This window comes from Narcine bancroftii, chromosome 9, assembly GCF_036971445.1.
Source record: "Narcine bancroftii isolate sNarBan1 chromosome 9, sNarBan1.hap1, whole genome shotgun sequence".
Taxonomy (NCBI): Eukaryota; Metazoa; Chordata; class Chondrichthyes; order Torpediniformes; family Narcinidae; genus Narcine; species Narcine bancroftii.
The window spans coordinates 68649773-68674592 of NC_091477.1; the positions used below are offsets into that span (position 1 = coordinate 68649773).

Here is a 24820-nt window from a genome sequence, read left to right on the forward strand (position 1 = left end):
AGCTCTTCTCAATTCTCAGGGCTTCTCTGGCTCTTCCAGATCTAGACGTTTCCCAAGCACAGAGAGGCAGGAATCTTCTCGCTCCACCTCCCTGAAGCAGGGAGCCCTTGATAAAATGAACGACCCCCCCTCCCATCCTGCTGGAGATTGTCACATCCAAGCACAGGGCATGGACAATGTTTGCATGACCACTAGACAACACCTTGCTGACGATTCCTTAGTTTAAGTGTTTTTGTCACAATGAAACTTGCTGGAGAACCTCAGCAGATCAAGCAGTCTCCTGTTGAAGGCAAAGGCAAAAAAAAATACAGTGAAATGTGTACTTCTGTGGGCAATCTAACAGGTCGTCTCTAACAACTTTGTAAAGCAATGTACAAAGTATGGAGTGACAATGACAAGAAAGAGCAATTGGTACCAAGGAAGAAAAGCATGAAGCACTGTTGTGGGGTTCATTAAGGATCTTGATGACTGCAGGGAAGAAAATGTCTTTCAGCCATTGGGAAGTGATTTCGACCCTTCTCGCCACACTGCCTGAGATGATGGAAGTTGGTACACCCACAACATTAAAAAAAATATCTGCATGCCATAGAAGGCTAAGGGCCAGGTGTTGGCAAATGGGATTAGTGCAATGGATATAATAATGAATTTATCTTATATACCTCATTATAGTTCTGGTCATCTGATTATAGGAAGAATGTGGAAGCTGTGGAGAGGGGGCAGAGGAGATTTACCAGGATGTTGCCTGGATTGGGAAACAAGTCTGATGAGGCAAGGTTAGCAGAGCTGAGACTTTTCTCTTTGGAGAATAGAAGGACGAGAGGAGACTTGACAGAGTTCTACAACGTGTTTCCCAGGGCATTTACCCCTCCATAAATCTTCGTCAGTGAAGCCAAGCCAAAGAAAGAAGATTGTATCATTCATTCTGAATTTCACTTCCACCTTTGACTTTCAGACCAATAGTTTTCCGCATGTGGTCACACTGATTTCAACATGCAACTTTCTATTTAATTACATTTCTTAAGAAACAGACCCTGCTTTCATCTTTAACCTGAGTTACCTGATTCTTTGCTCACAGATCCCTTTGCACAACAAATACCCAAACTATTCTGAACTCCTACTTTTCATTCTTTTGTATCCAGCTCACTATTTATTTCTTTGAATCCACATGCTCTAACTCAGTCTGAGCCCATTATAGAAACATTACTAAATGCCATTTGAAATTTTAAATGGCACTGTACTAACCTTGCCTTCTGTTATTTTTTTCAAATAAACTCAATAAAGTTTCCACTGCATGACCCCCACTTTTGAAATCCATTCTGACCACAAGTGATTACATTTATTTTTTATTTTTGTATTTCAATTTCCCTCCTTGAATAACAGTACCAATGTAAAACTAATAAATTTACAGTTCCATTGAATTTTAAAACTCCAGAGGGTTGTTAACTCAGTCTGCGACCAGTGGCGGATTAACCATTAAGCTGAGTAGGCTGAGATTTTCATAACTTGAGTAAATAAAGCATACGGAATAATGATAACAATATAAAACAATAATAAGAGATGATTAAGACGATAAGAGATTAAATAAGATGATGAGATAAGATTAATTCAAAGAAAAGTATTTTGATGCTTATGCCTCCTCCATGCTTCTTTGAAGACTGAACGCAAGCTCCCTGTTCGCTTGGATATGACAACATATGATGTCATAGTAACTGTGGTAACACTACATACAACAATCTTTCTTAAAGGGATAGTCACAAAATTACTAAGAAGTAAAAACACAAGGTTTTAACCTTTACGCCGATCGCTGGCACTGTAAAGGTGTGGCAATGTCCGCTACTCCAACCTTAGCGCCAATTTCAACAGGAGTTCTGCAAAATCCTCACACTGCTCCCAATGATCTCCATTGCTCTTTCACCATCTTCTCTCCAAGACTCTGTCCATCGGCAGTTCATTTCCCTCCATGGACGCTGCCTGATCTAGAGTTTTTCCAGTAGCTTTTTTTCTCTCTCTATATTCTAGCTGCCACGGACTCGTGTCCCAGAGCAGTTTAAGAAGGAGTTCACCAGAACCTCTTAGATAAATAAACACAAAGATAGACACTAAATCCTGGTCCCATCTTCCCTGAAAATGAAACACAGCTCTGCCCAAATATTCCAGACCTTTCTTTATGCCTTCATGTGTAAGAGTACCTGGAACATGGAACCATCCTTCATTTCTAAAGTGCCATATCCCTCTTTTTGATCCAGGTAAAACATTCCAGTGAACTTGGTCCCATCCGGCCAGATGTAGCATCCAAGCCCATGGCGATGATCCTGAAAGAACCGTCCCACATAATACTGCAATGACAAAACACACAGAAACGTCATGAGCAGCTGCACTGAAAAGCAGAAGGAAAAGCAGAGTTTGAATTCCCTGTGAGGTGCTGGGGGCAGGGATAGGTGATGGGTGAATCGTGGGGGAGGGACATGAGAGAGACAGCCAATGACATGATTTGAGTTTTTGGATTGCCAAACTGATTTCCATTTTCATTCAAACTCAACGGTCAGAATCTGCTCTTGCCCCCATGGTATGGGCATTAAAAACAAATGGGCAAAGCCTTATGAAGCAAGGTTGAAAGAGAGCCCTTAGGACAAAGAGATGATTTAATAGAGGTATACAAGATTATGAGGGGCATAGATAGGATGGACAGCCAGCACCTTTTTCCCCTGAGGCAACAATAGCAAATACCAGAGGACGTCTGTTTAAGGTGAGTGGACAAAAGTTTAGCGGATTTTTTTCCAGCACGGTAACAGGCCCTTCCGGCTCACAAGCCTGTCCTGCCCATATTCACTAATTAACCTAAAAACCGCCTTTAGAATGTGGGAGGAAACCAGAGCATGCAGAGATCTAAGCAGATACAAGGAGAGTGTATGAACTACTTTGATTTGAAATGCCAGATTTGAACCTGTGTTATTGCTGCTACACTGATCGCTGCGCTTAATGTCCCAAGCATTTTTAAAACTTTTAATTTTTAAATAAATTTTAACATACAGCATGGTAACAGGCCCTTTCAGCCCACGAGCCTGGGTTGTAACAATTACACCCGACAAGACCCGGTACATTTTAGAACATTGAGAGGAGTCCGGAACACCTCAAGGAAACCCACATAGATGGAGAAAACAAATGTTACGGACTCCAGAGGACCCCAAAAACCAGCAGCACTAGATATGCACCACAACACAAAGGGATACTTAAACAAAAGTAGTTTTTAATTATATTTGAACAAGAAAACAGAATTAAACTTTAACTTATTACTATCAACTTACTTAACCTACTTAATCCCCCTTCTAATACTAAGCGCAGGTGTGTGTAATGTGTATAGAAGGTTAGAAAAGTTATTTGGATCACAGTCCAATCTCATGGGTTGCAGGCAATTCTTGTACTGTGCACAGAAGTTAGCATTAATAAAGTTCACCAGGCTTTGGTGTTTAACAGGCAAATGGTTACCACTCACGAGGGTTCTGAGAGAGATTGCTTTTGTTCCAGGACATCCACATCTGATTCTTTTCCAATCAGTCTTGCTGACGAAACTTGCCCCCTTCAGGGTTCTCCAGATGATCCTCTTTCTTTCAGGTCACCTTTCAGTCAGCTAGTCTTCTCCTTTGACCAGGCAGTCTTCCAAAGTTTGCCAGCTTGTCCCTCTGGAACTGAAGTCTGTATCTCTCCATCTCTCTCAGCTCCCTCCCTCTCTGAGAGCAAAACTGTTCTCCTCTGCCTGCAAAGATCACATGCTCTCCCAGGCACACTGCTGAATGTTGCTACCTTGTTGCTTTCTGCAAATCAGTATTCTGTAAAAGTCCTGCAAAAATTCTGTGTTTTAAAATATTTGTGTGCATCCTGCTCTAACAATTCCTCCCAAACCACCTCTAAATACTCTGTCATACATACAAACTCCTTACAGACAGTGCTGGATTTGAACTCTAGTCCCGATCGCTGCCGCTGTTACAGTGTTGTGCTAACCGTCTTGCTCCTAGCAGAGGTTAATTTGTTTTCCGAACGCAGAGAGTGGTAGGTGCCTGGAATGCATTGCCAGGGGAGGCAGTGGAGGCTGGAACAATGAACTCTTGCATATGAATGCAAGACAAATGGGTTGTGGGTGTGAGGTAGGGGAGAGTTAATTGATGTGGGGTAGTTTTACATATATTGGTACAATATCCTAGGCTGAAGGGCCTGTACTGTGGGGCAATGTTCTATGTTCCAGTCTTAAAGGAGAGGTAGGAGTTAAAAGGGCATCTGAAGGGCAAGTATTTTTTAATATTCTATTATGTCTCCCATTTTAATTTGTGTGGGACTGTCACTTTAAGAGGACAGATTTAACAAAATCCTGCAGGCTTTGGAGTGACTGTGAAACTGACTACAGGTTGAAGACAATATGTTCCAAAATTGGATACATCTTGCAGAGAGAGAAAAACCCAGGTGCAGAGACCATGTGACATACAAAACTCAAATCATCTCTTTGCCCAAAGGGCTCTTTTCAACCTTGCTTCATAAGGCTTTGCCCATTTGTTTTTAATACCCATACCATGGGGGCAAGAGCAGATTCTGACCGTTGAGTTTGAATGAGTACACAGCTTTGCTCAGGGGCCACTTTAAGGAGACAACACAGGAGCAAGGAGCTCTTGGAAGAAATACTGCACTGGATTGGCCTCATGGATGGTTATAGTCAATCTGACTCATCTCCTCCTGTCTGTTATAGAGGAATGAGCATATCACTCTGTGACCAAAAGAGTGAAGGTCATTTATGTTCAGCTGACCCACAGAAAGAGTTCTGAAGGCAGAAGAAATACTGCGCTTGGATAGTGAACTTGAGTTCAAGTGACCCACGAAAAGGGTTATTGAATCTTTATGAGAATCACTTGCTTTATGTGGTTCCCCCACCCCCACCCCCCACCACGCCAAAGAAGAGGAGGGTTTTGGTTGTCACTCTTCTAAAGAGAACATTTCAATGGAAGCACCTCATCAAGGGTTTTGTGAGTTATAAACCTTCTGTCATTCCCCGGTCTCTTTCACCCGCTTCACATACTGCTAATTTCTTCTAAAGCTTGCATGTTGCATCCATCTAAGGCCTGCGTGTCAACACTAAATTTCTGAGAATTGGGCCTTGAACTGTGGTGGCTTGGGGGTATTCCACACACACACCAATATATTCACACATAGTTGGGGGCTAAGTCAGATAATTTAAGTTCAGGTAAATGTAAATAAATTAGATAAGGTGTTATATCATTGTTAATTTTTAATTAAAAATATTATTTTAAATATAACTGTCTGGGATCATCTCTATTTCTGCTGTCTGGTACGTAACAACACAAACACACAGTTGTTGATCTTTGGAACTTGCTGCCAGAGGATGTGGTAGAGTTAGATATAATTACTATGTTTAAGAGATATCAATAGGGGAATGGCATCAAAGGAGAGGTCCCAATGCAGGGAAATGGAACTTGTGTAGATGGGCAACAAAGGTCAGCATGGACATGATGGGTCCAACAGCCCAACAGCATGACTGGGAGTAATGCAGCAAAACCTCCACAAAAACCAAATGCACAAGGCAGCTTGGCAGCATACCTTTGTCCAGTGCTGATGTGTCTGTCCTCCAGTCTGAGCCCTCACAGAGAGGTAGCCCCATGTGCTTTAAAAGAGACATTGGATTGTGCTACTCACCATTGCACTAAAACAGTACAGACCGCAGCCTCGTTGCCGATAAACTCTGAGTGCCAGGAGGCAGGTCCAAATGCCTGGGTTTTGCTGGCACCCATGATCCAGAGCAGGAAGAGGGTGACTGATGTCCAGAGCTTATGACCATGGAGAGATTTCAGGACAGCCACACAGAGAAGGGGAGACAGCAGCTTCCATGACATCTAACAGCAGGAGACCAGATGATCCAGGTTGGCTAACTGAACACAGAGCAAATTCCAAGTCCTCAGCAATGGGTCGCACTCACCACACTGGAAGGACATAGCCAAGTGCCACACCTCGGTGCGGAGTGGCTGCAACACTCGCCCCAGCCCAATTCACATGGCCCTGGTGACTGTAGGAGCACCAGCGGCATCAGTGGGAGCATAAGAGAGGTCATCATTTGGGCTGAAACCCTTCATCAATACTGACTGTAGAGGGGAGGTGTAACGACCTAGATCAGCAGAAATAGAAATTCACCAAGACAATGGTATTTTCAAAACAATGAATAACATAAAATCTTACTTAACTCTAAACATAACCCCACTATGCGCGGGGGGGGGGGGGGGAATGTGTGTGTGTGTGTGTGTGTGTGTGTGTGTGTGTGTGTGTGTGTGTGTGTGTGTGTGTGTGTGTGTGTGTGTGTGTGTGTGTGTGTATAAAATCCCAAAACCATTACAGTTCAGGCATAATTCTGAACAGATGATTTTAAAATTCAATATCATAAAAACTTTTCTGCTGAAACTCAGTCTTTAAAAAAACCGCCATTCAAAAGTTCTCAAATTGATAAATTCTTTTTAGATTTGTTTCTTCATTCGGATGATTTCCCATCATGTCCACAATGATTTCACAAACCTCAGCATTGTTACATGAAGTGGCCATGTAAAAATGGACACGGTGAAACTGTCCTCTTCCAAAAATGAAATCTCTTGCCATTGATTTGTGTATCTCCCATGGTAAACAGTACGTCCCTCACTTGAGGCTACTGCATTTCTGACTTGGGATGCTTCTTGGTGAAATATTAAAGGTCTTTCTCTGGAGTGTTGAAATCACATGACATAATTGAGGGAAGTCAGGGAGGTTACCAGAATGTTACCTGGGTTTAAGCATCTAGAGTATAGGGAGAGATTGGACAGATTAGGTCTTTATTCTTTGGAGCGTAGAAGGTTGAGAGGGGATTTGATAGAAGTATTTAACATTATGAAAGGGATAGACAGAGTGGATGTGGATAGACTATTTCCGTTAAGAGGAGGAAAGATTAAAACAAGAGGACATGAGTTAAGAATTAAGGGGCAGAGGTTTAGAGGTAACATGAGGGGGAACTTCTTTACTCAGAGAGTGGTAGCCGTGTGGAATGATCTTCCGGGAGAATAGTGGCGGCGGAGTCAATTGTATTATTTAAGAAAAGGTTGGACAGGTCTATGGATGAGAAGAAGATGGAGGGTGATGGGCATTGTGCAGGGAGGTGGGACTAGAAAGGGGTGTTTGGTTCGGTGCGGACTAGAAGGGCCTAATGGCCTGTTTCCGTGCTGTAATTGTTATGTTAAATAGTGGAGGTTCCGTCAGTGATTTTTTCAACAGTCACTAGAGGAACGTGTGGTGATGGAGGATTGGCGTGTTGCAAACATGGTTCCTCTGTTTAAAAAGGGCTCCAAGGGTAGGCCCAATAAGTTTTTCGTCAGTGGTGGGTAAACTAATGGAAAGTATTCTTCGGGATAATATGTTTAAGTACCTAGAGGGGCAGGGATTGATCAGGGACACTCAACATGGGTTTGTGAGGGGAAGGTCATGCTTGACGAATCTTGTTGAATTTTTTGAGGAAGTGACTAGAAAGGTTGAGGAGGGTAGAACAATAGATATAGTCTATCTGGATTTCAGTAAGGCTGATAAGGTTCCACATGGAAGGTTGGTGAGGAAGGTTCAGACACTAGGGATTAAAGTTGAGATAGTCAGATGGGTTCAATATTGGCTAGAAGATAGATGCCAGAGAGTCATAGTGGATAACTGTCTGTCAGAATGGAGGCCAGTAATGAGCGGTGTGCCTCAGGGATTGGTGTTGGGTCCCTTGTTGTTCGTCATTTACATTGACGATTTAGATGATGGAGTGGTAAATTGGGTGAGTAAATATATGGATGATACAAAAATAGGGGGAGTTGTAGATAGTGAGGATAGTTTTCGGGGACTGGAGAAAGATTTGGACGCTTAGAAGAGAGGGCTGAAACATGGCAGATGGAGTTTAATGTGGATAAGTGTGAAGTGCTTCATTTTGGGAAAAATAATCATAACAGGAAAATATGCAGTGAAGGGGAAGGAGGGCATTGAGGAGTGTGGAGGAACAGAGAGATCTTGGAGTAATGGTTCATCATTCTTTGAAAGTGGAATCTCATGTAGATAGGGTGGTGAAGAAGGCTTTTGGTATGCTGGCCTTTATAGATCAAAGCATAGAATATAGGAGCTGGGAGGTGATGTTGAAGGCATTGGTGAGGCCAAGTTTGGAATATTATGTGCAGTTCTGGTCCCAAAATTATAACAAGGATATCAATAAGGTGGAGAGGGTGCAGAGAAGATTTACTAAAATGTTGCCTGAATTGCAGTATTTAGAATACAAAGAAAGATTGAGTAGACTGGGTTTTTATTCATTGGAGCATAAAGGTTGAAGGGGGGGGGGGGGGGGGTGGATTTGATAGAGGTATATAAAATTATGAGGGGAGTAGATAGAGTTGATGTGAATAGGCTCTTCCCCTTTGAGGGTAGGTGAGATTGGAACGAGTGGTCATAAGTTAAGGGTTAGGGAGTAGAACTTTAGAAGTAACATAAGAGGAAGCTTCTTCACTCAGAGTGGTGTCTTCCAGAAGAGGAGGTTGCAGCAGGGAAAGTTTTGTCATTTAAGAGAGGGTTGGATGAGTATATGGATGTAAAGGGACTGGTGGGTTATGGACTGAGAGCAGGTAGGTGGGATTAGTGGAGTTCATTTAAATCGGTGCGGACTAGAGGGGCCGTAATGGCCTGTTTCTTTACTGTAATAGTTATATGGCTATATAAGTGCTTCAAACCACTTCAAAATTGTGATTCAAAAACAAAATGATTCCTTTTCATCTACTGGCCACTGAATCAAAAGTCCTCTTTGCTTCTGCTTAGCAAACACTTGTTTCAGTAATTGAATGAACCATTCAATTCTAAATTTTATTGTTCGGTTTTCCAGATGCTGTCTCCAAAAAATGGCCTCTCCCTGTGCAATTGTGTGTGAACCTGTTCCTCCCACAAAAATCCCTTCACCAAGAAACATATACAATATTATATACCTAAAGATCAATATTAGCACAAATTCGAGCTAGTGTATTGAGGTGAGATGAGTGGCTGAATGAGGAAGGGGTCCGGTACCGCACGGATGGCAGTCTCTTCAATCTGAGGCGCCTGCAAGCTCACACCAAGACACAAGAGAAACTTGTCCGTGAACTACTCTTTGCAGATGATGCCGCTTTAGTTGCCCATTCAGAGCCAGCTCTTCAGCGCTTGACGTCCTGCTTTGCGGAAACTGCCAAAATGTTTGGCCTGGAAGTCAGCCTGAAGAAAACTGAGGTCCTCCATCAGCCAGCTCCCCACCATGACTACCAGCCCCCCCACATCTCCATCGGGCACACAAAACTCAAAACGGTCAACCAGTTTACCTATCTCGGCTGCACCATTTCATCAGATGCAAGGATCGACAATGAGATAGACAACAGACTCGCCAAGGCAAATAGCGCCTTTGGAAGACTACACAAAAGAGTCTGGAAAAACAACCAACTGAAAAACCTCACAAAGATAAGCGTATACAGAGCCGTTGTCATACCCACACTCCTGTTCGGCTCCGAATCATGGGTCCTCTACCGGCACCACCTACGGCTCCTAGAACGCTTCCACCAGCGTTGTCTCCGCTCCATCCTCAACATCTATTGGAGCGCTCACACCCCTAACGTCGAGGTACTCGAGATGGCAGAGGTCGACAGCATCGAGTCCACGCTGCTGAAGATCCAGCTGCGCTGGATGGGTCACGTCTCCAGAATGGAGGACCATCGCCTTCCCAAGATCGTATTATATGGCGAGCTCTCCACTGGCCACCGTGACAGAGGTGCACCAAAGAAAAGGTACAAGGACTGCCTAAAGAAATCTCTTGGTGCCTGCCACATTGACCACCGCCAGTGGGCTGATAACGCCTCAAACCGTGCATCTTGGCGCCTCACAGTTTGGCGGGCAGCAGCCTCCTTTGAAGAAGACCGCAGAGCCTACCTCACTGACAAAAGGCAAAGGAGGAAAAACCCAACACCCAACCCCAACCAACCAATTTTCCCTTGCAACCGCTGCAATCGTGTCTGCCTGTCCCGCATCGGACTTGTCAGCCACAAACGAGCCTGCAGCTGACGTGGACTTTTTACCCCCTCCATAAATCTTCGTCCGCGAAGCCAAGCCAAAGAAAGAAAGGATGATGGACAAATGGAGAGGCAGAAGCAGATGATTGGCAGTTGCCAGACTAAGGGAGAGAGAGGCAAATGTAAAAACCAAGGAGTCAGGTGGTGGACAGAGGTTCACTCCTCCTTCCTGGTACTGTAGTGCTGACAGTAATCCATCTCTTCACATATAATGCTCCAAGGATCCTTATTAACATTGGTTCCACCAATGTTTTCAGTTACAGGATCATACACCGAGTGCAAAGCAAGATATCCGTGCAGTGGTGGGAAGAAGATACACACCAATGGGCAGAAAGAACGGTAACTAACCAAAGTTAGTTACCGCCTTAACTACCTTTCACCATCACGCAGAACGTGAGAAGAAGCTTCCTCATCTGATCCCTCATGCACAGCCAGTGTCTCCTGGCACACGGTCCCTGATCTGGCTGCATCAACCTTCTCCTTCTGACGTATATATTACCATGAAGGTTTGGAAAGGGATGCAATAGTCCTGCTTGAGGTACCTCCTCTGCACAGTTACATTCAGATTTATTGTCGGAATACATACATGACATCACATATAACCCCGAGTTTCCTTTTTTCAGTGGGCACGGCAGAATTACCGCTAATTGATAGTGCAAAAATAAACTGTACACAATGTAAACAAAGAACTGTAAACAGATAATGAATAGAAACAAACTGTGCAATAGAGGGAGAACAAAAAGAAAATCAATAAAGTGAACAAGTAAGATTCCTTAAATGAGTCCCTGATTGAGTTTGTCGTTGAGGAGTCTGATGGTGGAGGGGTAGCAGCTGTTCCTGAACCTGGTGGTGTGAGTCTTGTGGCACCTGCACCTCTTTCCTGATGGCAGCAGCGAGAACAGAGATGTGTGTTGGGTGGTGTGGGTCTTTGATGATTACCACACACAGGACTCTGATCTCGCAGACATATGCAGAGGTAAACATCAACTGCTTCTGGAAGATCAACTCAGCCATTGACGTTCTGGCTGGTCTCCCAGTGTACGCACCCTGGTATATATCATGTACTATGCTCCTTGGATAGGAGTGGCTGAAGGTCTTGGGGACAGGCAAAAGTTGTAGGTTCTTCCACCACTGTACACTGAGGGGCTAGATACCAATAAAGAGATGCTGAGACTGGTAGTTTCAAGAACATATTACAAATTAAGAATAAAATTGATGTAAAGCTTTTGCAAGTGTTATAACCAAATGCATTAACACTTCAATAACCTTGTGTTAGGCTCTTTGGAAATCCTGCTTTGTCATCGGACTCATCAATCCGGAATACTAGTGGGTGGTCAAGAGTGCTAGCCCCCAGACCGAAGTAGCCAGTGAGACAGGCATGGGTCCAGAGCACCAAATCTCAGAAACGGTGGATGGGCTTGCAGCCTGTGGGCTGGTTCACTAGAAAGCTGTGCAACAGGTGAAAATAGTGAAATGAAATTGGGTATTAACTGGAGCAAATTCCAATTGTCTTGAAAATCTGCGAGTTCAGCTCCTCTCTGCACAGATGCTGCTTCCAGTATTTTCCGTTTTAAGTCTGGAGTGCCAGATTCTCGGGTTGCAGTAACATTTTTCTGAATAATGAGGTCTCTTCCCTTCCCTTCCTTCCCCTTACCAATGGGTTCACTTACCTCCCCATTGCTCCACTCAAATCTCCCGTCTCCATGTTTCAGACTGCCCAGGAACTCACCCTGGTACCTCCAGCCGTCCGCCCACTCCTGCAGCCACAGTTTCGGCGGGGGCCCGACCTCCAGACCCCTCGCGACCGCCGCCAACTGCGGGAGAGCCTCGCTGAAGCCAGGAGTGCCCGGGATTCCCTGGGCTACGGCCGGAGTCACCATCCGTGGCGGCCAGAACCGAGCTGCTCTGATTGGTTGCTCCGGTTGTATCAAACAAATACAGTGTTGCTGGGGTAACGGGCGCGGCATTGTCTGCCGGTCGGCGGGAATCCTCAAGGATACTGGACCGCCGGGGATCCCTCAGTCCCAGAGGTTCTGCAGTCCAAGACAGGTTTTGTAATCCCTGGAAGCCCACAATTCTGGAGACCCCATAGTCCGGAGAATCCAGCTGAGCTGTGGTTCCCTGCAGTCTCACCTTTCCTGCCAACCCAGTGATCCAACTCTCATATGGAACCATCTTTCCCTGAGGTTGTCAAGAATCTGGCTATTGGGGCAAATGGAACCACAATCTCAGAACTCCAGATATTTTAACATTTCTGTAAACCCATGGAGATGATGGGGTGAGGGTTTATTGTCACTTGGCTGAATGTGCACCTACAACAACCTTGCACTGATTGTTGACTTCAGGAAAGGAAAGCCAGAGGTGCACAATCCAGTGATTGAAGGTGGAGAGGGTGAGCAAATTTAAGTTCTTGGGAGTCACTATCTCGGAGGATCTTCCCTGGACCCAACAGATTAATGGCATCGTGAAAAAAGCACGTCAGCGCCTCTACTTCCTCAGGAGTTTGCGGAGGTTTGGTATGACACCAGAAATCCTGGAAAATTTCTACAAAGGTGTGATGGAAAATGTGCTGACCGGCTGTATCATGGTCTGGTATGGGAATATCAATACCCCTGAGCGTAACGCCCTCCAAAAGGTAGTGGGCACAGCCCAGGACATCACAGGCAAAACCCTCACACGACTGAGTACATCGACAGGGAACACTGCCATCGGAGGGCAGCAGCCATCATTGAAGGACCCATACCACCCAGCACACACTCTGTTCTCGCTGTTGCCATCAGTAAAGACTCACACCACCAGGTTCAGGAACAGCTGCTCCCCCTCCACCATCAGACACCTCAATAACAAACTCAATCAGGGACTCATTTAAGGACTCATACTCATGCACTTTATTGATTTTCTTTTTGATCCCTCTGTGTTGCACAGTCAGTTTGTTTACATTCGTTATCTGTTTTCAGTTCTTTTATTTGTTTACATGTTTTCGGTGTGTACAGTTTATTTTTTGCACTACCAATTAGTGGTAATTCTGCACCCACAGGAAAACAGAATCTCAGAGATGTACGTGATATCATGTAGACACTATCTCAATAAATCTGAAATCTGATTCAAGATTCCTTTATTGTAATGTACATAAAAGCATAAAATTTGTCAGCTTTTGCTTGCCACAAAGAGGTGTCACTAGCCCGACACCAGCTCTGATGTGAGGAAGAGTTCCCTCAGCGACACTAAGTATCTGTTGATTTGCCTCCTGCAACCTTTGCAGACGCATAGACTCTCCTTTCCAGTGGTGACCCCAAATTCCCAGTTCTCAATCGCCGATACATCAGAAAGCTGATAGCGCCCGATGGCCTTCATGAGCCCTGTTTGCTATCGGCACCTTCACGACACCCAGTCCCATGCCTGATTCCCTCAAGCCCGTCTCCAGCAGCCCGCAGCCTGGTGCAAGTTCCTCAGTCTCTGAGCTCGCTGCTGCCACTCCTGGGGTCCCCTCCCCTTTACTCCACTCCTAGGCTCCTTCCTGGTGGATGGATGGGGGTTAGGTGCATAATTCCCTCAAAACTGAACAGCAAACACCAAGGCCTGGGCCTCAATACTTCACCGTGTAATTGGATCCTCGATTTCTTCAATTCCAGACTCCAATCTTTGAAGATCAGTAAGAACATCTCCACAATCCCCATCAGTACAGGAGCACCACAGGGCTGTGTCCTTAGGCCCCTGCTCAACTTCCTTTACACCTATGCCTGTGTGGCTTAGAATGGCAAACAACACCATCCACAAACATGCTGACAGGAGTGGGTTGATTAAAAAAAAAGGGGCGATGAGTCAGCATAAGGAGGGAGATTGAAAACTTGGCTGAATGGTGTACCAACAACAACCTCACACTCAATGTCACCAAAATGGGCTGCACAGTTAATGCAAGGGTGGGATGATTACCATAGCGGTTAGCACAATGCTGTTACAGCACGAGTGATCTGGGCTCAAACCTGGTGTTGTCTGTAAGGAGCTTGTGAACCCGTGTCTGGGTTTCCTTGAGGTGGTCTGGGATTCACCCACCCTTCAAAACGTATGGGGTTGTAGGTCTATTGGGTATAATTGGGTGGCACGGGCTCATGGCCAGAAAGCCTGTTTCTGGGCTGTATGTCTACATTTAAAATGTAAAAATCAAGGAGCTGATTTTGGACTTTGAAAACCAGAGGTGTATGATCCTAGTGATCATTGGGGGATCAGACGTGGAGAGGATAAGCAAATTAAAATTTCTGGGAGTGAATTTCTCAGAGGATTTTCCTGGACCCAACTTAATGATGTCATTGTGAAGAAAGCACGTCAGCACCTCTACTTCTTCATGAGTTTGCACAGGTTTTGTATGTCATCGGTATCCTTGGCAGACTTCTACAGACGTATTGTGGAAAATGTGCTGACCGGCTGCATCACGGTCTGGTATGGGGCCACCGATACTCCTGAATGTAAAGGCCTCCAAAAAATAGTGAATGCAGCCTAGGACATCACAGGCAAAACTCTTCCCACCATCGACGCCATCTATAGGAATCGGAGAAGAGCAGCAATCATCAAGGATCCACACCACCCAGCACAAGCCCTGTTCACTGCCATCAGGAAAGTGGTAGAGGTGCCACAAGACTCACACCACCAGGTTCAGGAACAGCTGCTCCCCCTTCACCATCAGACTCCTCAACAACAAACTCAATCAGGGATTCATTTATTCTAAGGATTCTTAATTTGTATATTATTTATTAATGAAGATTATTAATTACTGAAAAAAATGGGGATGCTGATGGAGCTGCCTTAATGGCAACAATGCCATTGATGCAGACCCAGGGAGAGCGGGGAGCAGAAAGCGGGGACCCCTGTGGGGTTCTACTACCGATATTTCTGTACAGACTTCAAATGGCCTGTTAAAGGAGCCAACGGTGGGCCCAAGATGGCAGCACCTGTTCTCAACAGTGGCCTTGAGGGATTGCAGACTCTGGGGGAGCAGCGGACTGGTGCAGAGCACCAGTTTCAGCTAGAACATCCCCACTGAGAAACAGAGGCGATGGCCATGGTGATCATGGTGGCAGACAGCCTAGGAGCTCTGAGGCGGCGAATTATTGGCAACTTGAGGGCGAGGAACTCACACCAGGCTGCAGGCTGCTGGTTCATGGGAACCAGGTAGATGCTGCAAGCAACAAGGACTCCCAAAGGGAGTCATCATATGGGAGGGTTGGATCTGATGTTGGGTTGCCGATAGTTTAAACAGAACTCGAGTCTTGCACAGCTGCTGAGGCTGCAGGGATACTGAGGGAGAATTCATGGATACTTGGTGACTCGGGGGGTGGGGGGATGGTGGTGGTGGAACCCTCTTTTTCTGATAGTAAGTGGTGTCGGGCAATGCTAAAGACGAATCTTTGTCTGGCTTGTGGGAGACTAAAGGCAATTTCACATTATATTAAATTTCTGTTTTATTACACACAATAAATAATATCTAATCTTTATTTTTGTATTGGACAGGCAATTTGATTACATTCCTTTCTTTGTTTACATTTCTCTCTTCTGTAAACATGCTTTTCTTGAGTACATTTTTAGCATGACCGAAGCCTGGTCCACAGGATCAATTATCTCATGGTTGTATGTGATATCGTGTACATTCTCTGACCATAAATCTGAACATTCAACTTTGAACTTTGGCTAGCTTCTGCAGTTTTCTGTATTCCTGGGCACCTTTTCCTGGATCTATTGATTACAAGAAGCCAGGTATCCAAGGAATTCTGTCCACTTTTGCCCAGTTATGCCGCCAATATGTGAATCCCTCACCCTGGCTGTCATTGGGATTCTCCCATGATCCAAAAGAACAGGGGTTCCAACAGTGCTGGACTTCCAGAATGCAGGGAAGGTCACACTCCTGGAATCCAGCTGCTCCCCGACATCTGACAAAGTTACTGGAAACATGCAGCTGCGTTGGAAGAATCTGGATCCAGGAATCTAGCTACCATCAGCATGCAGTTGTCCCTGGAAGTCAGCTACCCAGACCTAGTTATTGCTACAGGTGGCACCTCAAGTCCGCTTTGATACATCAGACTGGAGCTGATTCAGGGAGGCAGTCACCAACAACGGTCATGTAAATGTCAACGAGTACCCGAGCTCGGTGACTGGCTGCATCAGGAAGTACATTGAGGATGTCATCGAGAGAAAATGCTTCACAACCGAGGCTAACCAGAAACCATGGTTGGATGCAGAGCCTGGGCACTTCTCAGAGCTCATGATGCTTCCTTCAGGACAGGGACAAGATCACACTAAGATCAGCCAGGGATGAACTCTTCTGTGAAATCTGGAATCCATAGATAGCTGTGTGACACCGGTGACACAAGGTGCACGTGGCAAGGGTTCAAGACATTGATGGATCACAAGTCAATCTTGTGAGTTAAAGGAAACACCTCCCTTCCGGACAGATTGAACATCTATGCACGGTTTGATGAGAAGAACAGGATGACGCCGAAGAAAGTTTTGTGTCCACCTGAAGAATGGGCCCCCTATATAGCTGCTGTCAAGGTGAGGAGAACCCTCTCCAAGGTGAACCCACACAGGGCAGTGGGAACAGACAACATACCTGGTCAGGTTATGAAGAACTGCAGGCTGCTGCTCATCGATTCAGCTCAATGTTCAATGTGATCATTCCCCAGAGGTTGGTGGAGAAGTTGTCCTTGATTGGACTTAACACCCTCTCTGTAACCCTTTCCTAACGGAAAGACAATCGTCTGTCTGGGTTGATAGCAGAACATCGAGCACCGTCACACTGAGCACTAATGCACCTCAGGGCATTCACGTTACTGATCCACGACTGCGTTGTCAGATCCAGCTCCAACAGATTCTCAAGTTTGCAGATGACACGACAGTCCTCAGCCTCAACAGCAACAACGATGAGTCTCACTACAGAGAAGAGGTGGAAAATCTCGTGAAATGGTGCGAGGGTAACAACCTGAGTCTCAATGTGGACAAGATGAGATGATTGTGCACTTGAGGAGGATGAGGAATAACAACCCTCCACTACACATCAACAACTCTATAGCGCTGAGAAAAGTGAACACCAAATTCCTTGGAGTCCACATAACAAATGACCTATTATGGACACTCAACATCTCCTCACTTGTCAGAAAGGCGCACAGAGACTGCACTTCCTGAGAAGAATGGAGAGAGCAAGGCGTCTGGCCACCTTCATGTCAACTTTCTACAGGAGCTCGATCAAAAGTGTCCTGACTGGGCTCCATCACAGTGTGGTACGGTTGCTGCAGAGAAATGGATTGGAGGTCAATCCATTGGAATGTAAGAGTGGGAGAGAGGATCAGTGGAGTCTCCCTGTTTTAATCATCCCTAATTGACTCATTATGTTTCATAACTCCAAAGGAAATGGACCAATGACCATTTTTCTCAAGCAAAATATTTCAGTAACCATTGAGTCTAGAGCAGTGAGTCTCAACCTTTCCTTCCCACCAACATACCTACCACCTTTAATAATTGCTTACTCATCACAGAGCCCCGATGGCATAGAGATTACTTAAAGGGGTATGTGAGTTTTAAAGGTTGCCTACCCCTTCCATAAGTGCTCTGTGATGAGTAAGGAATTACTTAAGGTGGCATTTGAGTGGAAAGAAAAGGTTTGAAAATCACTGGTGTAGTCTAAATAGAGTTTTATGGAGCTGCAACATTACTTCATGGATCTTGAACTAATAATTCTATCAACTTGAACAGCAACCATGACAAATCATTCACACTACATTTAGAATGGTCATTAATAAATAATAAAAAAATAAAAATCAGGGACCCATCACTCATCACCAGCCTTGTGTCACCAATGAAAAGCCTTGCTAACATCCATGTACACTACATCAAGAATGCTTTTTATCAAATGTGACTCAGATAAAAAGCCTTGGCTGATGTTAAAAGAGTTCTGTTGAAGGGTCCCAGATCTAATATGTTATATGTTTATCATAGCACAGATTATCTGCTGAGTGTTTCCAACATTTTGTACTTTTATTGCAGATTTTCAGTATCTGCAGCTTTTTGAATTTTCTAAGATGGTATACCCCCCTCCTAACCATTGGATGGAATGGAAAGAGTTAATAAAGGGTGCCTTGAGATTCCTGCATTGTAATGGTAGGTGAGAGAGCAAACTTCAAGGCCATGTGCTGGCTGATAAGATAGCAAGCACAAGGCCTGAACTGTCAACAAAGCACTATTGATAGAAAAAAACGGTTCATAGAAAGTCTGGGTATAATAACAGACACCTGTATCTGACAGTTACCACAGTCCTCCACAAAAGGATCTTACCCTGGTGTATATCCAGAGGTGGAGACAGTTTCATTTCAATCAATTGCGTCTGGGCAGAACGTACTGAGATGTCCTGGTATTGCAAGGACTTCAATTTGCATCACATTTCTAAGTGGTCCAAAGTCCTCCACAGATCTGTTAACAAACACATTATCATGTTCTTCATTTTTCCCTCTGATCTGTGTTCAGCTTGACTTCCTGGATTTCTCTATTTGAAATTTAAAAATCACAATTACATTTCAATTAATAATATATATATATATATATATATATATATGAAAAAAGTACATGTGGTATATAAACCTAATCCCTCCTTCCCAACTACACCTGAAAAGAAAGAAAAGTTGATTATCAAAATAGAAGTAACATCTCCTAATGAAAGAAAGTAAGAAACCCCTAAAAGAAAAAAAAGAAGAAAAATTACCCCCCCCTACAAAAATGGTACTGATTAAAAAAACAATCCTACTCCCCCTATTATACAGGCAGTGGCCTTCACCACTAAGTGGCATGCTGCTGCGGAAGGAGAGGACAAAAATCCACCTCTCCCTGGACAAAATATAAAATTTGTGTTTAATCAGTCCATCAGGTATGATATGCTTCTTCGAGATCCTCGTTGACTTGATCATCTCCAATCTCAATCGATTCTTGATGCTCCAACATTTGAGATCCATCTTGAATTTTATCTTGGCTCAATATAGTTGGATGAGAAGAATGACTTTGCATAGCATCTTGTTTATTATTAGACAGTGAATTAGCAACCACTAATGCTTCATCTTCGTCAACAAAAAATCATGATGGATTCTCTGCAACAAAAACAGCGGGGTATCAAAAAGCAAAATTTATATCCCTTTTTCCATAAAACATATTCCACCAGATAAAATTCTTTCTTTCTCTTAACAATAGACATACTCAAATCTGCATTAATTAAAAAAACCTTTTATTTCCAATCATTAAGGGACATAACATTCAGAACAGCCAAACTTAATATCATTTCTTTATCTTGATAACATAAACACCTCATTAAAATAGAGTGTCATGTCTGTCCCGCAAACTATTTCTTTCTAATAGCTCGATGAGCTCTGTAGCGTTCCAATTCATTCGGGAAATCTTCAGGACCTAAAATTTCAGGAATCCATTTTTGAAAATACTCTACTGGGTTCGGATCTTCCAAATCTTCAGGCAGTCCCACAATTTTAACATTTTGGCTACGACTATGATTTTCCAATACATCAATTTTCTGTAAAGGCTCCTTCCTTTGAACTTCCCAGGCCGTGAAAGAATCTTCAATTTTGTTAACTGTGTCCTTACTTTGTTCCACATCAAGATGACAAACCTGAATATCTTCTTCAGTCTTCGGTTTAACTTCGGCCACAGTTTTAGCATATTTTGCCATATCAGCTTTAAAAGGAATCATTTCATCTTTAAGACATTCAAATTGTGAATTAGATTTTGTTTTTGCAGAAGCAAACTGCTGATTCATTTGAGTGGTCAGTGCTTTAACTTGTCCTGAAATTATAGAAAATCGAACTGGAGGATGTACAGATTGAGGGGTGGTGGAACACCACCAGCCTACTGCAGGGGGAAACCTCTGTACCTGCAGGAGTACACCACCGGCCTACTGCAGGGGACAACCTCTGTACCTGCAGGAGTGCACCACCGGCCTACTGCAAGGGGCAACCTCTGTACCTGCAGGAGTGCATCACCAGTGTGAGAAACAGAAGTACCTTCACAGATTTCACTCAAGACAAAAATTGAGAACAAAGAACATTTATTGTACAACAGTGCAAAGTTGGGTGCTTCCCCTTACCATAGTAATACACACACATACTGTGGATCACCCAACTTTTATACAGTTCATTTCGGTGTAGAGGTACACCCACCCCCCTTAACATTCTTCTGCCTCCTGGATTGGTTTGGCATTTGGTAATTCTGTCTGCCTACCTGCAGTTTCTGTAAACTTGAAAGACCATGGGGTATCCTGTCTGGGTCCCATCATGTCATTGTCCTTATTCATGAATCTGCCTTTATCTTTATTCACACATCTCATCCCCCAGGACTTACTAATTCTATATGCAGAACTTGCTAGTTCTATCTATCACTATAAGACCCTTATTCTATTATACTTGTGTAACCCTTCCTCACACTCTTATCATTCATCCCTACTCAGTACTTACTTAACTTCCTCTAATCTAGTCTAGTATTCTTTATTTCATTCATACTAACTTTACTTCCTAAATCTATTATCTCTCACACCGGCCTACTGCAGGGGGCAACCTCTGTACCTGCAGGAGTGCACCACTGGCCTACTGCAGGGAGCAACCTCTGTACCTGCAGGAGTGTACCACTGGCCTACTGCAGGGGGCAACCTCTGTACCTGCAGGAGTACACCACCGGCATACTGCAGGGGACAACCTCTGTACCTGCAGGAGTGTGCCACCGGCCTACTGCAGGGGGCAACCTCTGTACCTGCAGGAGTGCATCACCGGCCTACTGCAGGGGGCAACCTCTGTACCTGCAGGAGTACACCACCGGCTTACTGCAGGGGACAACCTCTGTACCTGCAGGAGTACACCACCGGCCTACTGCAGGGGGCAACCTCTATACCTGCAGGAGTGCATCACCGGCCTACTGCAGGGGGCAACCTCTGTACCTGCAGGAGTGCACCACCGGCCTACTGCAGGGGGCAACCTCTGTACCTGCAGGAGTACACCACCGGCCTACTGCAGGGGGCAACATCTGTACCTGCAGGAGAGTAAAGGGGACAGGACTACACATGGCCGCTGTCAATCAGTCAACCTGAATAGATCAAGCCCCACCCAGTCGGGTGTCAATCACCCTCCAGGATATTAGCCTGCACTGGCCTCCGAAGTCTCTCAGAGTTACTGCAGCTACAGCCAGCCTGGCTCTTTGGAAGTCTTTGTGGATTAAAGCCTTTTGTACAGTCTTTACCTTGTGTGTGTCTGATTCCTTCAAATCTTGTAAAGCTTCCTCCTCTTCTACTTCCTCCTCAATTGATGTTGGAACCTACTTCATTTGTTTTTGGGCCTTTTGCTTAGCCATAGTCTGACTAGCAACACTAGTCCATGTGGGCAGAGCAGGCTCCGTTACTTGGTATAAGGATGCCGATTTGGTAATGCGCATGCATGAAGTTTCGTGCATGCACAGTTGCTCCTGCGACGTCAATTCATGAGGTTTCTTCTGTACTCCAGCGCCATCTTCGTTGGCTCCCTGATGAAGTGGCACTGGTCTAACAGTCACCTTCACTGTCGCCTCTTGGGGTGTTCTCGTGGGAAGAGGAAGCAAGTCAGCAGGATCGATCGATGAGATAGGCCCCCTTTCTTCCATCATACCAACTTCGTTAATAGTCCTTTTTTTCGCAGTTTGAGCTTTTGATTTCTTCGTAGCCATTGTGAGTAAGTTTTAAAACTAATCTCGGAATCTCTAGTTTTTTATAAAAGTTTTTTCCATTTGGGTTTTAATTAATTCTGCCAGGAGAGGCACATTTTCACATCTCCAACTTATGCCATCGCACCACGCCCCTCTCCTGGATTTCTCTTGACAGAACGTTACCAGAACGTGTACTGATTTGCAATGCTGATAGAGAGAGTGCATTAAACAAGTCGGACATATTTTATCAGATTTCTGTACCTTTGAAAGTGTTACAAGGAGAAACTGTAATAGTAGGGGCCACACATGGTAATGAAAATGTATAGGGTGAGTCTTGGTTTTGGGCGGAACACACCTGGTAGGCTGGTCATAAAATCAGGTCCCTTGCTTTTTCAATTTTTGTTTCTTTTATTTCTTTATTTCACTTAATTCTTTTATTTCACTTAATTATTCGGGAGGCCCAGTGACACTGCCGGTAGAACAGCTGCCTCACAGCTTCAGGGACCAAGGTTTGACTCTGACCACGAGTACTGACTGTGTGGAGTTTGCCATTCTCCCTGCAACCATGTGGGTCTTCCCTGGGGGGGGGGGAATGTTCTGGTTTCCCCTCCCACCCAAAGGAATTAATTAGCCACTGTAAGTTAGTGCTCGTGTGGTAAGTGAGTGGTAGAATCTGGGAGGTGTCAGTGGAAATGTGGGGAGAATGAAATGAAATGAACATGTTTAACCGTGGATACAAGCTTGGTGCGCCAAAGGGAGTGGGACTGTGTTGTGCAGCTCAATGATCTACTATCTATATCAACATCACATGAGGAAGGAACAGATTTGTGAGAAAAGAAACAAGAGCTGATTCAAGAGTAAAATACTTAAGTCTGCAGACACCTTGATTGAAGTAAAAGCACAACGCTGGAGAAACTCAGCAGGTCAAACAAACAGTGTCCTTTATGTAGCAAAGATAAAGATGCTTAACTGACATTTCAGGCTTGAGCCCTTCATCAAGGGGCTGATTCAAGCCGTGAGCTGACAGCTCGGGTGACCATCTCATCTATTCTTCCTGAGTGAGTATATTTCCTCATTTTGACAACTGAAGTGGGAATGAAGTGTGGCACTGTCTGTACAGGATTGATCAATAGTATTCTGTAAACCTTGGTCTCTTATAAATGAAACAATCCACTTATTCTAAAATACTTATCAATGTTTACTTTATATGTATGTGTGTATGGCCGGAGGGGTACCAGGGGTCAGGACTGGGATGCGAGGATGTGCCGAAGATGCTGAAGGGTCCCTGACCATGTTAGAGGTTTAGATCTGGAGCTCGGGTCGCCGATGGTTTGGACGTGACTCTGTGTGGCTGTAGGGGCTGTGGAAGTGCCTGAGGTGAATCTATGGACACTCTGTCTCTGGTGGGGGTGGGGGGGGGGGGGGCTCTCTTTTGCTTCTTTCTCTCTGACTGTAAGTCTGACTCTGAGGCACTTAGGCATTTCCTGCCAGTGGTGAATCTGTCTGCATGAAAAAGTGAAATTTTATGCAATTTGAAACAGTTTTGATAATATTTACTATGATAATAAACTGAATCTTGAATTACACTGGATAATGAAGATTTTGCTTCCTGTATTTTATGGATTTTGAGCTGCTGATCATGAAAATCACCTTAAGTATTTCCTATAACCTGCTGTGTTTTAGATATAACATATTTTTGTGATTTCCTGTCTACTCACTAAGTCTACTTCAAGCATTCAAAGCTATGTAGAGCAACATGTCATTGAAAATTCATTTTCTGCATTTGCACTTGGACTTCTTCCCTGCTGATCTCGGTTCCAGTCAGTGACGAACACAGTGAAAGGTTTCACCAGGACACAGCGACTATGGAAAAGCGGCATCAGAGCAACAGGAATCCATCGATGCTGGCCGACTATTGTTGGACATTGACAGGAGAGGCATCAGATGCTGAGTACAAATGAAAATGGGCAGCAAAACATTTGTTAGGTCAGTCAAACTAGCGCAAAGTGTCAGCGTCATGATGCAATTAAACATGTAAATTCAATAAAAGTTCATTCAGTGTTTCTCTAACTTTTTAAGTGATACAACGAATCTGAAATGATCATAGTGTTCAGCTGGACATTGTCTATCATAATCCCCAATTTCTTTTCAAGAAGCCAACCTTCTGAAAAAAAAAGTTATCCAGTGTTATTATCTGTGTATGTGTTTGCACCACGGTCTGGAGAAATGGTGTCTCATCTGGTTGTAAATGTACAGTTAGATGATCATGGACTTGAACTTAAGCCTCATGTCATGAAAAACAAGAGATGTCTTGTTTAGAGGCACAGAGCAGAAGCCACAGGATCCATATAATCCAAAGCCTTCAGATATTGTGGCAGGCTAAGAACTTGGAGCGACGAATCACAGATAAGGAAAATTGTCAGAGGCTATATATCTCATTGAAGGATGTGTCTTGGCACTTCAAATTATGACAAGCTTCCAGTTTCATTAATGAGTGAATTCAACCAATATTACTAAGCACACAGAGTTTCACACTCGATCTTGCAATGCAAAATTGCAACATCTCTGGTACCAGCACTGAGAAACGAGGAAAAAATGTAATAGCAGTTTACCATCTTGGCAGTGCACTGAAGATGACTGTGGTTAGTGACTATTAAGACTCTTCAGGGAAACACAATTAGCAGCAGGAACCTGGATTTGGATCTGCCATTGCCTGTAAGGAGTTTGTATATTCTCCCCATGTCCACATTTCCTCTGGATTCCTCCCACGTTTCAAAGACATGTGGTTAGTAGGTTAACTGGTCACATGGATGTATTTAAGAAATGTCAGATCATGGGCCAGAAGAGCCTGTTAATGTGCTGTATCTCTAAAATCAAAATAAAATTAAGAGGAGAATCCAAAACAAATCACAAAATTCCAGGATAATAAAGCTTTGATGATAGGTTCCGACCCAAATCATCGACCATTCTTTTCCTCCCTCTGATCTGCTGAGTTC

The 24820-nt window shown here is 44.2% G+C and overlaps 1 protein-coding gene across 9 annotated transcripts in view; it reads right to left on the bottom strand.

Annotated features, from left to right (window-relative positions):
* Positions 1 to 12031, bottom strand: part of ankmy1 (ankyrin repeat and MYND domain containing 1) — a 119669-nt gene extending 107638 nt beyond the window's left edge. For 8 of the 9 annotated variants that reach the window (XM_069896353.1, XM_069896352.1, XM_069896346.1 and 5 more), the window contains exons 1-2: positions 11789 to 12031; positions 2190 to 2336 (exon numbers count right to left, since the gene is read on the bottom strand). In XM_069896353.1, the coding sequence (XP_069752454.1) occupies positions 2190 to 2336; positions 11789 to 11998 (357 nt within the window). In that variant the 5' untranslated portion in view covers positions 11999 to 12031. Of the gene's footprint in view, positions 1 to 2189; positions 2337 to 5697; positions 6139 to 11788 lie in introns of those variants that run through there. The other variant, XM_069896350.1, reaches the window with a different exon arrangement.
* Positions 12032 to 24820: the final 12789 nt, after the last annotated feature.